Source organism: Pseudophryne corroboree, chromosome 8 (assembly GCF_028390025.1).
Source record: "Pseudophryne corroboree isolate aPseCor3 chromosome 8, aPseCor3.hap2, whole genome shotgun sequence".
Taxonomy (NCBI): domain Eukaryota; kingdom Metazoa; phylum Chordata; class Amphibia; order Anura; family Myobatrachidae; genus Pseudophryne; species Pseudophryne corroboree.
In genome coordinates this window covers 379,291,562-379,305,205 of record NC_086451.1, presented here as the reverse complement: position 1 = coordinate 379,305,205, position 13,644 = coordinate 379,291,562, and the positions used below count along the sequence as shown (strand labels likewise).

At 46.0% G+C, this 13,644-nt stretch overlaps 1 protein-coding gene across 1 annotated transcript; it reads right to left on the bottom strand.

The window, feature by feature from the left end:
* Nucleotides 1-10,032: 10,032 nt before the first annotated feature.
* On the bottom strand, nt 10,033-11,815 carry LOC134949869 (3-galactosyl-N-acetylglucosaminide 4-alpha-L-fucosyltransferase FUT3-like). Its single transcript, XM_063938571.1, has 2 exons — nt 11,706-11,815; nt 10,033-11,116 (listed from the first exon to the last, which is right to left on the bottom strand). Exons 1-2 carry the CDS (start codon nt 11,813-11,815, stop codon nt 10,033-10,035), a joined length of 1,194 nt encoding a protein of 397 aa, XP_063794641.1.
* Between the last annotated feature and the right edge of the window lie 1,829 nt (nt 11,816-13,644).

The window sequence follows — 13,644 nt, the reverse complement described above, 5'->3', positions numbered from 1 at the left end:
TTGTTTATTTAGTAAGCATTGCAATGTTTGTCAAATTAAGCTCCTTTTACTAATGTTCTGTCTTTGGGGCTGATTCACAGTCACATGCTACTGTGGCCGCTTTAACGTCTTTTGCCGTAGCCCTTCTCTGGTTGTACAAACATGCGTCTGAATGTGCAAGGATTGAGATGCCCACTTTGTGCCTCGATAGATACATCAGTCCGGCCTGGTGCGTCTTTAGATGCAGCCATCGGTTTCACCACGGAAACTTACCCCTTCTCCATGCAAGGTGCATATTTTCCATCAGAGTATGGTCTCCAATGTGAGCGATTAAGTATCTGAATTCACAAGGAGTTATGCAACACATTCATGACATTACCATAATATGCCCATAAGAGTACATCTCAGTGCTTCTGAATAGTGACCTCCCAGTCACTGCCCTGGAATGACAAATTCACTCCAATACATGTAATGAAATAGGAGGAAGTCCCGCACCGAGGTTACTTAGAAAAATAAGAAGCGTAATTTCCTGAGTGAGATCCACCAAATACAAAAATCTTGTTAATTATTAAGCATTGCTGGTGCTACCCCCTAATTCAGGGGTAAATGTATTATACCTGCACTTATCATGCGGGTATAATGCTTTCTGTTTCACCTCTTTGCCGAACTAAAATCTCGGATGCCGAAGTGGGGGAGTGAAAACTCCCGCCTCCGGCAATCGCTGGCAGACACCACACAGTGCATCCCCTTAGTGCTGATGCGCTGTTTCACTTCCCATAGCCGGCTCACTGGGCATACATGAGATCTCGCTGTTATCGCAAGATCTCCCATGCATCCCGGAGCTGGCAGCCGCCACAGCCAGGGACAGCGCTGTCCCTGCATGTGGTGTATGGGCAACGACACCTGCAGCTGCCGAGGTCGATAGCTGCAGGTGTCAGCACAGTCAGTGCAACTGACTGTTCTTACATTGCCCTGCATATGAGATTGCTATCTAAAATATAGCAGCACCAATAATGTTAGGCGCGCATAGCAGGTTTTTTTTTAACACTTTATTTATTTCTGTTCACTCACTTTTTTTTATTGTTTTAATATATTTTGCTTAACTGTACATTCTGCTCACATGCTGAGGGCCGCCCAGCACAGGGCAAGGCTGTCCAGAATGTGTGTGGCGCTGCCCTGCGATGCGTTCGCAATTTAATTGCAAACACATAGATTAGACGTTGACGCCTGGCTCCACTGGCATGTGGTCCGGCGCGCAGCCGCCCCAAAACGGTCCAGACACACCTGCATTGTCCGGATCGCGCTCACTAAATGCAACGTTGATGCCCCTGAAGGCCTCCGCTATTAATCACCTTGTGGCCTCATCCTTCCAGGGATGCGGCCGTGTGGTGAGTGGCTGTGCACACTCACTATAGACGCTGCGCGTGTGTAGACCCGCTGGATGTGGCTGCTGCGTGCGAATGCGCTGCTGCATCCAGGTCTGAATAGACCCCTATGTGCTAATAGCAAACATTAAATATTATATATATATATCTATATATATATATATATCTATATATATCTATATATATATATATATATATACTGTATATCTCAACTAGATATTGAGATTAAAAACATTATTACTCTACTAGAACATTTATTGATACAGAATATTTAGGGAATATTTAACAAAAAGTGATTTTAATTATTTATTGTAGGGATTTTAGTGCACCTCCTCTAAAAGCTCTTATTTCCTTCTTCGCCTGTATATGCCAATATATATCTAAGATCGTGCATCTCAGTTGTTGTATATATACAGCAGGACGCATACATTGTGCGATATTTTAGGGACTTAGCAAATGCACAGTTGCAAAACATTCACCATTTGCACAAATATCAGCATTCCATGCGACTCTGAATCAGCTTCTTTGTGTTCTTAACAGGCATTAACTGAAGACTTATTAAGAGTCTGTGTCAGGATTAAGGATAAGAACATTACTAACCTTAAGTGCTTCCACCACTCCCAGATTTAATTACATGATGTCATTCCTGCCTATGGTACGTGTTCATCATTGTTAGTTGCATGATAGTTAGTGATTCTATGACTGGAGATCATGGGGCTCATTTAGAGGGAGACGCTATGCCGTTGTTTGCGCAGTTGTCCGATGCTTTCTGTACTGCATGTGCGTCTTAGTCGTACTGCGCATGTGTCCTGATGATTACTGCCAGGGAACGCTGGATGCAGTGAACTGATATTTTACTGGGCGCTGCTGGGTGGGCTGCCTGTCACAGCCAGTGACTGCGTCCAAATACACAGTTGCACTGGCACCGGTGGCCATGTTTCCGATGATCATTCTTAGCAGCCCTGGGCTGATCTAATGTTAGATGGTGCAACTTTTTACACAAAGTTGCGGACTAGAGACACATCCGTTGGGTGTCTCTGTATGAATTTCATCAGCTGCGGCATTAGCACGTATTCACTGTTGTGCTGTGTAAACAGACGCAGTCAAAATTTCTTTTGTGTCCACCTCTGAATCAGGCCCCGTGTACTTTATAGGGTGGTCAGTGCCACTTTGTTCAGTCTGTCTTCTATCATCTTACTCTGTAGTGTTTTAGGCCATGCCTCTCTGACCACTTTGACTGACGATTGCCTGACCTCGGATTGTTGTTTGCAGCTACCCAGACCTCGGGTTGGTTATTTTAACCACTCTTGTTAGCCGTTAGTGGGAGATGTAAGCAGTGAAAACAGAAGTGAACCAGTGGAGAAGTTGCCCATAGTAACCAAGTAGCATTGACGTAACATTTATAATTTGCATACTATAGCAGTATACAGAGCAGCTGATTGGTTGCCATGGCATACCCTTCAACATAACACGCTCCTTAGGTACAAAATGCTCTGTTTCTGGACTTTTTTGCCAGTGGCAGTTACAGAGGTGGGGCTGCAGCACAGTCCAAAATTCAAATAGGGGAGAATCACCAACTGCCATTGGGTCCTGACCGGTGATGTCTGGCAGTGTTTGGGGTGGCAGTTGTTGTGGCTCCCCTAGTTGAATTTTGTACTGTGCTGCAGGCCCACCTCTGTAACTGCCACTGGCAAGGAAGTCCAGGAACAGAGCATTTTGTACATAATGGAATGGGTCATGTTGGAGAATATGCCATCGGCAACTTCTCCACTAGCTCACTTTTCCACTGTTATCACTTCTCAGTACATCTCTCCTTTAATCTTAAACTCCTGGTCATCTGCCCTGACTGTAAGCATATCTAGCTCTTATGTTTCATTCTGCCTGCTCCGTGCATCTGCTCTGTGCGGGTGGTATTCATGTGACCGGCGGTCGGGAGACCGACCGTCACATGACCTGCTCCAGCATCCCGACCCCTCACTATCCCGATGGTCGGCATGCCAACCAACAGGGACTATTTCCACTCGTGGGTGTCCACGACACCCATAGATTGGGAATAGAACCCGTGGCGACCGTAGGTCGCCACCGAGCCCGCAAGGGGCTTGCTGCACTCGCCCCTCCCCGCCGGGATCCCGGCGTCGGTATGCTGCCGGGATCCCGGCGTCGGTAAGCTGACCGGCGGCCTCCTGACCACCGGTCAGCCAAACTACACCCCTCTGTGCACTTACTGTCCTTCCACCGCCTCTGAGGTCATTTCAGAACAGTGTTTGTCCTTTGTGTGCATCTTGTCTCATACATTGGCTGCTTATGGCTACACCAAGCTTTCTGTAACTTTGTGCTATCTGCATATATGATAGCCGGGCAGCGCCAGGTCAGTCAGTGATTTTAAAGCATTGCACGCCAGGCCACCTCATCACATAAGCAAGCAATTTATTCATAGTTCTCACAGGGTTATCACGACAATAACATTTGATTTCTTGTTCTCCTCTCTCCAGCGTAATATTCATATGGGTTACATCAGGTTACATTTCTTTTAATTCGCTTCAATGGCAATAACAGCATCAACAGTGATGAAACAGCATTACAGTACATACTGGCGCAGTCTCTGGGAATCCGTAATGCAGCGTCCGCAAACTGAGATTCATTTCGGTGTGTTTTCCCCCAATTCACTTGGGGATATCTGCAGTCTATATAAACATGGACTCATCACTGGGGGCCTTCTGCCACAAGTGGTTTCCTACCACTCACCCAGGTAGTCCTCTCCCGAAGACTCACACCTCCCGACCTGCTTCTTGGGTACCCCTGAAGGTGGGGATCCCCTTTGTTCCTGGTTCCTTCCACTGTACTCTGCATACTGTGGTTCTCACACTGCACTCTCCATCTCTCACTGAAGCTGCTGGCTCTCCTGTTACACTGCAGATATGGGCTCTCCCTCTCTTCATAGCAACAACCACATGCTGCTCTTCTCTCCATAATGCCAGGGGCTGTGGAGTACAATGCATGTTCCACAGCCCTAGCATGGGGTCTCATCCCTGGTCACTTAGCCTGTGTCTTCCATCCTCAGTTCTCAGCTCATACTGAACTCTAGCCTGTGCTTTGTTCCTGTCCTAAAAAAAAAACCTACACTTTCTGTCCTAACCTCCTACATATGGCAGGGACTACAAGAACTGGTTTTGGGGCCATAAACTCCCCCATTCACTGATAAGAATCAAATGGCTATTGGAACATTCTAATATCTATTAACATTCCAGTATGCCACACATATACTGTAGGTCCTTCAGGTGCCGGTGAGCACATCTTGCTATATGGTAAAAGGGCCTGATATAGGTAAATACCAGAGTCTTGCATAGTGTGCCAGTCTTTACCGTTAGCTCTTCAATTAACTCTAAGGGGTTGATTAAATCAGATGCAAAGGGGTTGAGTTGCTGTGGAAATGCCACCAATGGCACCGCAACTCGTCCCCCTCATGGCCCTATCTTGCATTGGACTCATGAATTTTTGTGCATTGCTATACTGTTGGTCACCCATAAGCCAACAAGTAGAAGTTTATCTATATAAAAAAGGTCCCATCTCCTACATGCATATGCAGTGAGAGCCGGAGCGGGGACACGTGCCTCTCTTTCAATGGCTGCCACTGCTAGAGAAATGGGTCAGTAGCACTACCTGGAATGGAGGAGAAACTGCCAGAAATGGATGTAAGCAGAATGGAGTGGGGGAAGCGGTTGAATGGGACAGGCAGCAGAGGGGGAAGCAGGAGTTGTAGCGGGACAGAGCAGCAGCAAGTAGTGGAGAGATAGAGGACTTGGAGTGGGACAGAGCGTGGAGTGGGATGGGATGGAGTGGTGGGCAGACTCAAGTTTACTAATGATTACACAAATTATCATCAACATAGTTCACTTTTGTGCACCACAGCATTCTGCAGTACTGGGCAGCCAGAACTAAACCATCCAAACTTCAATAACATGTAAAAAGTAGAGATGTGCGGCGGGCACTTTTTGTGTTTTGGTTCTGGTTCCATGCTCGTGTTTTGGTTTTGGATTGGTTTGGCCAAAACCACCCTTTCGTGTTTTGGTTTTGGATCTGGATGATTTTTAAAAAAAACATAAAAACGGCTAAAATCACAGAAATTAGGGGTAATTTTGATCCTACGGTATTATTAACCTCAATAACATTAATTTCCACTCATTTCCAGTCTATTCTGAACACCTCACACCTTACAATATTGTTTTTAGGCCAAAAGGTTGCACCGAGGTGGCTGTATGGCTAAGCGACACAAGTGTGCGGCACAAACACCTGGCCCATCTAGGAGTGGTACTGCAGTGGCAGACAGGATGGCAGATTTAAAAAATAGGCCCCAAACAGCACATCATGCAAAGAAGAAAAAGAATTGCAATGAGGTTGTTGTATGACTAAGCTAAGCGACACAAGTGTGCGGCACAAACACCTGGCCAGGGCCGAAACTAGGAGTTTTGGCACCCGGGGCAAGCCATTAACTTAGCGCCCCCCCTCGCATTCAAGTGTATATATATATATATATATATATATATATATATATAGCAGCAAAAGATGCGGCACTGAAGCTGATTCTCCGTAATTGAGAGACACACACGGTCCTGCATTTAAAACGCAGGACAGTGTGTGTCTCTTAATTACAGAAAACCAGCTTCAGTGCCGCACCTTTTACTTCTGTATCTACTTACACCTGCATGCTGACCAACAGGGACCACTCCGCACTCCCACCCCAGCGTGGCGAGCGCAGCGAGCCTGCAAAGGCGCTTGCTGCGCTCGCCACCCCCCATCCCCCCGACGACATTCCGCTCCCGGGATACCGGCATCGGTATGCCCGGTCACGCATACCACACCCATACAGATATGTAGTGACACACCTAATCACATACAATCACACACATGCACACATTCATACACACATATAGCAGTCACAGAAACATACAGTGCCCCTTTCCTGAGTTATACTCACTGTTAAGGCTGTGCTGCTCTTCTCCCCTCCTCTCTCCCACGCTGTTGCTGGCTGGCATGGTGGCACTGTGTGTACAGTGCCGTTTAGCCCCGCCCCCTTTTCGGACCTAGAATTTCTTGTTCACTGCAGCAATGGCTGCAATGATTAAAGGCTCTAGCAGTGGGGTAGGGGGGGGGGGGGAGTAGTAATTTGTCCCCCGTGCCCCCTCTTAGTGCTGCTCTGCTGTGCCGATCACAGCACGCTGCAGAGATGAAACTGAAAGTAAAGTACAGCTCCCGGGCTGCTGGGAGATGTAGTTTATTTTCAGTGTCATCTCTGCGATGCGGTGTGTGTGCCTGCCTGGCTAGGCGTGAGCTCCGCCGGCTTTAACAAGGTATCGCTGCCGCAAATGGAGGGGGCGTTAGGGGGGATTAAAGTGACAGTCTCGGCGCCCCCTCCAGTCTGGCGCCCAGGTCACATGCCCCCCTATCCCCCCCCCCCTAGTTTCGGCTCTGACCTGGCCCATCTAGGAGTGGCACTGCAGTGGCAGACAAGACGGCAGATTTAAAAACTAGGCCCCAAACAGCACATGATGCAAAGAAGAAAAAGAGGTGCACCAAGGCTGCTGTATGACTTAGCCAAGCGACACAAGTGTGCGGCACAAACACCTGGCCCATCTAGGAGTGGCACTGCAGTGTCAGACAGGAGGGCAGATTTAAAAAATAGGCCCCAAACAGCACATCATGCAAAGATGTAAAAGAGGTGCAATGAGGTAGCTGTATGACTAAGCTAAGCGACACATACAATTGGCCCATCTAGGAGTGGCACTGCAGTGTCAGACAGGATGGCACTTTAAAAAACTAGTCCCCAAACAGCACATGATGCAAAGAAGAACAAGAAGTGCATCGAGGTTGATGTATGACTAAGCTAAGCGACACACCCACCTGGCCCATCTAGTAGTGGCATGCAGTGGCTGAATGTCGAAAGTGGCCCGCAATTTTTCAGTCCACTGACAGCATCTCCTGCACGCCCCTGTCATTTTTCAAAAATTCTGCAATTGGTGGACAGCAGTACCCCTGGACTTATACGGCAGTGTCAGACAGGATGGCACTTAAAAAAAAAATAGTACCCAAACAGCACATCATGCCAAGAAGTAAAAGAGGGCAATGAGGTAGCTGCATGACTAAGCTAAGCGACAAAAGTGTGCGGCACAAACACCTGGCCCATCTAGGGTTGGCACTGTAGTCCCACTGCACTAATAGCGGATACCGGACACACATCTAACACCAGCATAGTTGTTATGGCCTCAGTAATCCGCTTTGCAACAGGGTATATATATATATATATATATATATATATACACACGGCAGTATACCTGGAATTATATGGCAGTACCACTGGACATATACGGCAGGATCACTGGACTGGACTTATACACCAGTAGTACCACTGGAATTATACGGCAGGATCACTGGATTTATATGGCAGTACCGCTGGACATATACGGCTGTATCAATGGACATATAAGGCATTATCACTGGAAATATACGGCAGTAACTATAGACATATATGGCAGTATCACTGGACATATACGGCAGTCCCACTGGACATATACAGCAGCACAGGGACACTGGACTGATGCAGGACAACACAGCGCCACTGCAATGGACTGGACTTATACAGCAGCACTGGACATATGGCAGCAGAGGACACCACCGCTGTGACTGGACTGATGCAGCACAACACACCACAACTGGCCTGATGCAGCACAACACAGCATCACTGGACTGGACTTATACAGCAGCACTGGACATATGGCAGCAGAGGACACCACCACTGTGACTGGACTGATACAGCACAACACACCACAACTGGACTGATGCAGCACAACACAGCACCACTGGACTGTACCTATACAGCAGCACTGGACATATGACAGCAGAGGAAACCACCACTGTGACTGGACTGATGCAGCACAAGACACCACCACTGTACTGATGCAGTACAACACAGAACCACTGGACTGGACTTATAAAGCAGCACTGAACATATGGCAGCAGAGGACACCCCCACTGTGACTGGACTGATGGAGCACAAGACACCACCACTGGACTGATGCAGCACAACAAAGCATCACTGGACTGGACTTATACAGCAGCACTGGACATATGGCAGCAGAGGACATAACCACTGTGACCGGACAGATGCAGCACAAGACACTACCACTAAGGACACTGAGGACGGAGACACGTCCTCTCTCTTCACTCTCCAATGCCGGAGTGAAAATGGCGGGGACGCGCGGCTCCTTATATGGAATCCAAACCCTGCGAGAATCTGACAGCGGGATGATGACGTTTTGCCTCGTTCTGGTTTCCGAGTCAGGCGGGAAAACCCAAGCCTGACTTGGCCAGGCTCGTGACGTGAAGTCAGGGGGTATTCGGTTCTCTGAGAACCGAACCCGCTCATCTCTAGTAAAAAGTACCCAGCACAGAATAGGTTGCTGAAAAAGGTGCAGCTATGAGAAAAGTGGTATTACGGGGCCCTGCTAATGGGAGCTTATAGTGCTACTTTGATCTATGGATGAGGGACAGGGCATCCAGGCTCTAGGTCGACCTTAATTAGGTCAACAGTCAATAGGTTGACAACTAATGGTCGACAGGGGCAAAAGGTCGACATGGGCATTAGGTCAACATGTGAAAGATTGACAGTGCAAAAGGCTGACAGGTACAAAATGTCGACAAACATGTGGTCGACACGCATATGGTCGACGCAGATTTTTTGTGTGTTTTTTTTCTTAATTTTTTCAAACTTTTTCATGCTTTACCTTCCACGAGTACTACGATTGAGAATAGTAATCTGTGCTGAGCGCAGTTGCAAGCCATGCAAGGGGACGCAGTACACTAATTGGGATTCCCTGTACTCTTACAGAATAAAAAATGTCAACCTTATGTGAGTCGACCATTTGTCATGTCGACCTTTTCAAGTGTCTCCCTTCTGTACTGTTGACCTTTCACATGTTGACCTAATGCCCATGTCAATCTTTTGTCCATGTCAACCTTTGTCATGTTGACCATTAGTGGTCAACCTAATGACTGTCAACCTAATTAGGGTCAATCCAGCGATCCTTACCCGAGAGACAGGTAGAAGTATACATACTCCCAGAAGACCTCACAGTTTTGTTTTGTGTTTGCTAAATCTGCAGTAAAATCCCCATATACATTAAGTTGTCATCCCCATTTATTGCGGAGATCACTACAACCAAATCCGGCTTCAGGGGAGGGGAAGTATAGCCAGCTGCACCACTGTGGGAATCTGAGATGATCCCAGAGATGCAAAAATGTAAGAACACCTTGATATAATTACATTACGATTATGTACATGGTCTTAATACAATATACATGTTCATGATTTTTCCTTTATTTATTCAGTTGTTCAATAATTTTCTCCCCAGTAGACGAATAGCACTTCTGTGTTAAAATGCTTCATAAGTGATGTGTGTTCATACAGTAGGTGTGGAATGGATTTAACAAAACCTAAAAAAAATAAAAATTAACAGAATGAAAACTTGTAAACTTGTCCCTGTTGTTAAACATTGATAATTATGGAAACACGTATTGAGATATAATATTTGCATAGTACTTAAAAGTCACCACTCACCACCAGTATTTACCAACATATCCGGTAATGACCTGGAGAGAGAACATCTGGTGGTGTTTATACTTTTAAGTCACCTAAAAACCACTTTTCCACACTAGGGATGACTTGGTAATATTGAGCCTGGCGCAGAACCCGGCAGGCCTCGCAGTAGCTGCTGTCCCATCCATGTCCTCTTATCACACGGTATTGAGATCTCCAGTTAAAGTACTTCAGGTATTTTTTATCATCCTTATCCAACTCTAGAAGATAAGACGCTAGGTCCTTTGCGCTTGGGAAATCATCTACATGAATAAAAGCATCTCCAGGAAGAAACCGCTCATAGTTTTTACGAGAGGTCCCTAATACAACGGGAACAGCCCAAGAGTCGTAGGCATTAGACCACAGTTTCTCAGTAATATAATCTTTATAGATGGAATTCTCAAAGGCCAGGTAAAATTTGTACTGGGAGATGGTTTGATAGAAGTCATCCCAGGACAATTTCATGTGCTTTTTCCCATAGACATCAATTGGAATGTATTTCTTCAGTTCCTCATAGTAGACATTGCGCCGGACACCCGGATACCACTGACTAACCACCCAAGAGACCAATTTAGATTTGGCTGGGATGATTAAGCTCTGAGGTTCTCTCAAGGCTTCAACTCGTCCATAGGGTCTGTACACATCGGAGTCCTGGCGGAATGTCATAGTCATGTTAAATAGGTTATCCAGGAAATGCAGATTTTTAATAATCAATGGAGGCTCCATGTTGAACCATACCCATCGTTGATAATGAGGCCTTGGTTGTTGCGGCAAAGATAGTTTGTCATACATGATGTCTACATGGTGCATGACCACAGCATCTGCAATGTTATAGAAACTCCTGTTTGCTGTCAGTTTGCATCCTGGGATACCATAAACACTCTGGCAAGTGTTTAATGGGAATGGTTCCCCAAAAGGCCAGACCCATACAAGGACAAGGAAGTCTTTCTCCTCCTTCTGTGTGGAAGTCTGTAGGGATCCACCCAATGTATCTCTCTCTTCACATTTAAAGTCCACTGACTGACCTAATCTTCCCCAGGTCCAAGAAAATAAGATCACAATGAAGATAACTGGCATGATGAAGATCAGATTGTGATAGTGGAATGGTTTCAACATAATTTGCCTGTAAAAAAAATAATAATCAGATTTGCATCAAATATCTTATAGTTAACTATTCGTATGTCCATATGTTCTTACTGAACAGTATTGTTTCTTCAAAGCTGAGTGAATTGGAAATTATCGCGCTAATAACCAAACTTGCTGCAGGGAAAATATAAAAAAAAAACATTCTGCCATTTCACTGAACATTAGATTTTGAGGGGTAAGTTTACTAAGAATCGTGTCTCACCCGTGTATGCCCGAGATTAAACACGGGTGAGATCGACCAGACACGGGTGATTTTTTTGTAATTACAACACGTTAATTTACTATGTTCCCGTGTTTTCATTTTTCGTGTTTTCCAATGGTGTATGTGCTCATGTTTGGCTGCTGTGTTTGCCGGGAGCCAAACACTTCGGTACATGAAGCTTGCACAGATCAGTGAAATCTGTGCAGGCTTCTCTGTGTAATTTTTTTTTAAATTGTTAAAAAAAACAGTACCAAAAAACTGTTTAGGGGCTCCACACACACAAGCATAACCAGCCATGTGCTTTTTGAAAAAGCTGCCCGGTGTTTGGCTGTGAGCAGATGCGCTGTTAATCAAACCCACCTACTTAGACTTCAATGATGGGAAAGCACCGTTGAAGTCTATGGTGAGAATGGTTACATTATATCCCATGATGGGAACTGCAAGGTTCACCTTTATTAACCTTGTGGTTTCCATCTCTAATCACAAGGTTAATAGAAATGGACCTTGTGGTGAACATCATAGGATACAGTGTAGCGGATCCCACCATAAACTTTAATAACGCTTTCCCACCATTGAAGTCTATCGGGCTGGGTTTGATTGACAGCACAGCTGCTCACAGCCAATTACCAGGCTCTTCTAATGACAGAAGTCACCCGGGTCCCACTTAATTGTGTACAGGAAGTGTATGTGTAAACGGAGCATGCAGCTTTGGACAATGAGTCCAAACTGAGGTGCATGCACGGCCGATACAGAGGGTTGTTAATGACCCGCGGAGCCACGCATCACTTGTCATCAGCTACATACACACTGGGCAATATATAGTAAACTATAATGCTCAGGAGGGGGAAAATGAGCTATATAGTTTACTATATCGCTAATGCTGCTTTCACATCGCAAAACCTACTTTTGAAATGGTATTTGAAACGGTTCTTAAAACGGGTCTGAGCAGTTCAACCCCTTTCACATCTCATGTTGTAACCAGTAAATTACCATTTCATTACCGTTTTGGTACCTTTCACACTGAACCCGTTTCACCCATAGAAAACAGTGGTTGTCATTATAAATGGACTTTTCTGGCCCACACATTATTAATAATTATTAATTAATTCATTATTAATAATTTGGATAGTCGTACGATGGAACCCAGCAGCTTGAAGCATATCTATTTATATTTTAGAAGGGATTAGGTACTTGGTTTGTCTTTTTTGAAGGCACAAGTATTATTTATATATTTTAAAAAAAAAATTTTTTTTTTTTAGATGGAATGGTAAAATTCAGAAAAAAAATGGCGTGGGGTCCCCCCTCCAAAGCATAACCAGCCTCAGGCTCTTCGAGCTGGTCCTGGTTCTAAAAATGCGGGGGAAAAATTGACAGGGGATCCCCCGTATTTTTAAAACCAGCACCGGGCTCTGCGCCTGGTGCTGGTGCAAAAAATACGGGGGACAAAAAGAGTAGGGGTCCCCTGTATTTTTTACACCAGCATCGGGCTCCACTAGCTGGACAGATAATGCCACAGCCGGGGGTCACTTTTATACAGTGCCCTGCGGCCGTGGCATTAAATATCCAACTAGTCACCCCTGGCCGGGGTACCCTGGGGGAGTGGGGACCCCTTCAATCAAGGGGTCCCCCCCCCCCAGCCACCCAAGGGCCAGGGGTGAAGCCCGAGGCTGTCCCCCCCATCCATTGGCTGCGGATGGTAGGCTGATAGCCTTGAGTAAAATGACAGAATATTGTTTTTTCCAATAGTACTACAAGTCCCAGCAAGCCTCCCCCGCAAGCTGGTACTTGGAGAACCACAAGTACCAGCATGCGGGAGAAAACCGGGCCCGCTGGTACCTGTAGTACTACTGGTAAAAAAATACCCAAATAAAAACAGGAGACACACACCGTGACAACAAGTACAACTTTATTACACACTGCCGACACACACATACTTACCTATGTTGACACGAAGCAGTCGGTCCTCTTCTCCAAGTAGAATCCACGGGTACCTGAAAATAAAAGATAATTATACTCACCTGATCCATGGTCCAGAGATAAATCCACGTACTTGTCAAAAAAAGAAAACGAACACCCGACCAGCGTACTGAAAGGGGTCCCATGTTGACACATGGGACCCCTTTCCCCGAATGCAGAGAGACCCCCCCCCCCCCGTGACTGCTGTCACTGAAAGGTCTCGTAAGCCAATCAGCGAGCGCAACGTCCTTGCACTCTGCTGATTGGCTCTGTGCGCGTCTGAGCTGTCAGCGCATCGCACAGCTCCCTCCATTATATTCAATGGTGGGAACCTTACGGTTAGCGGT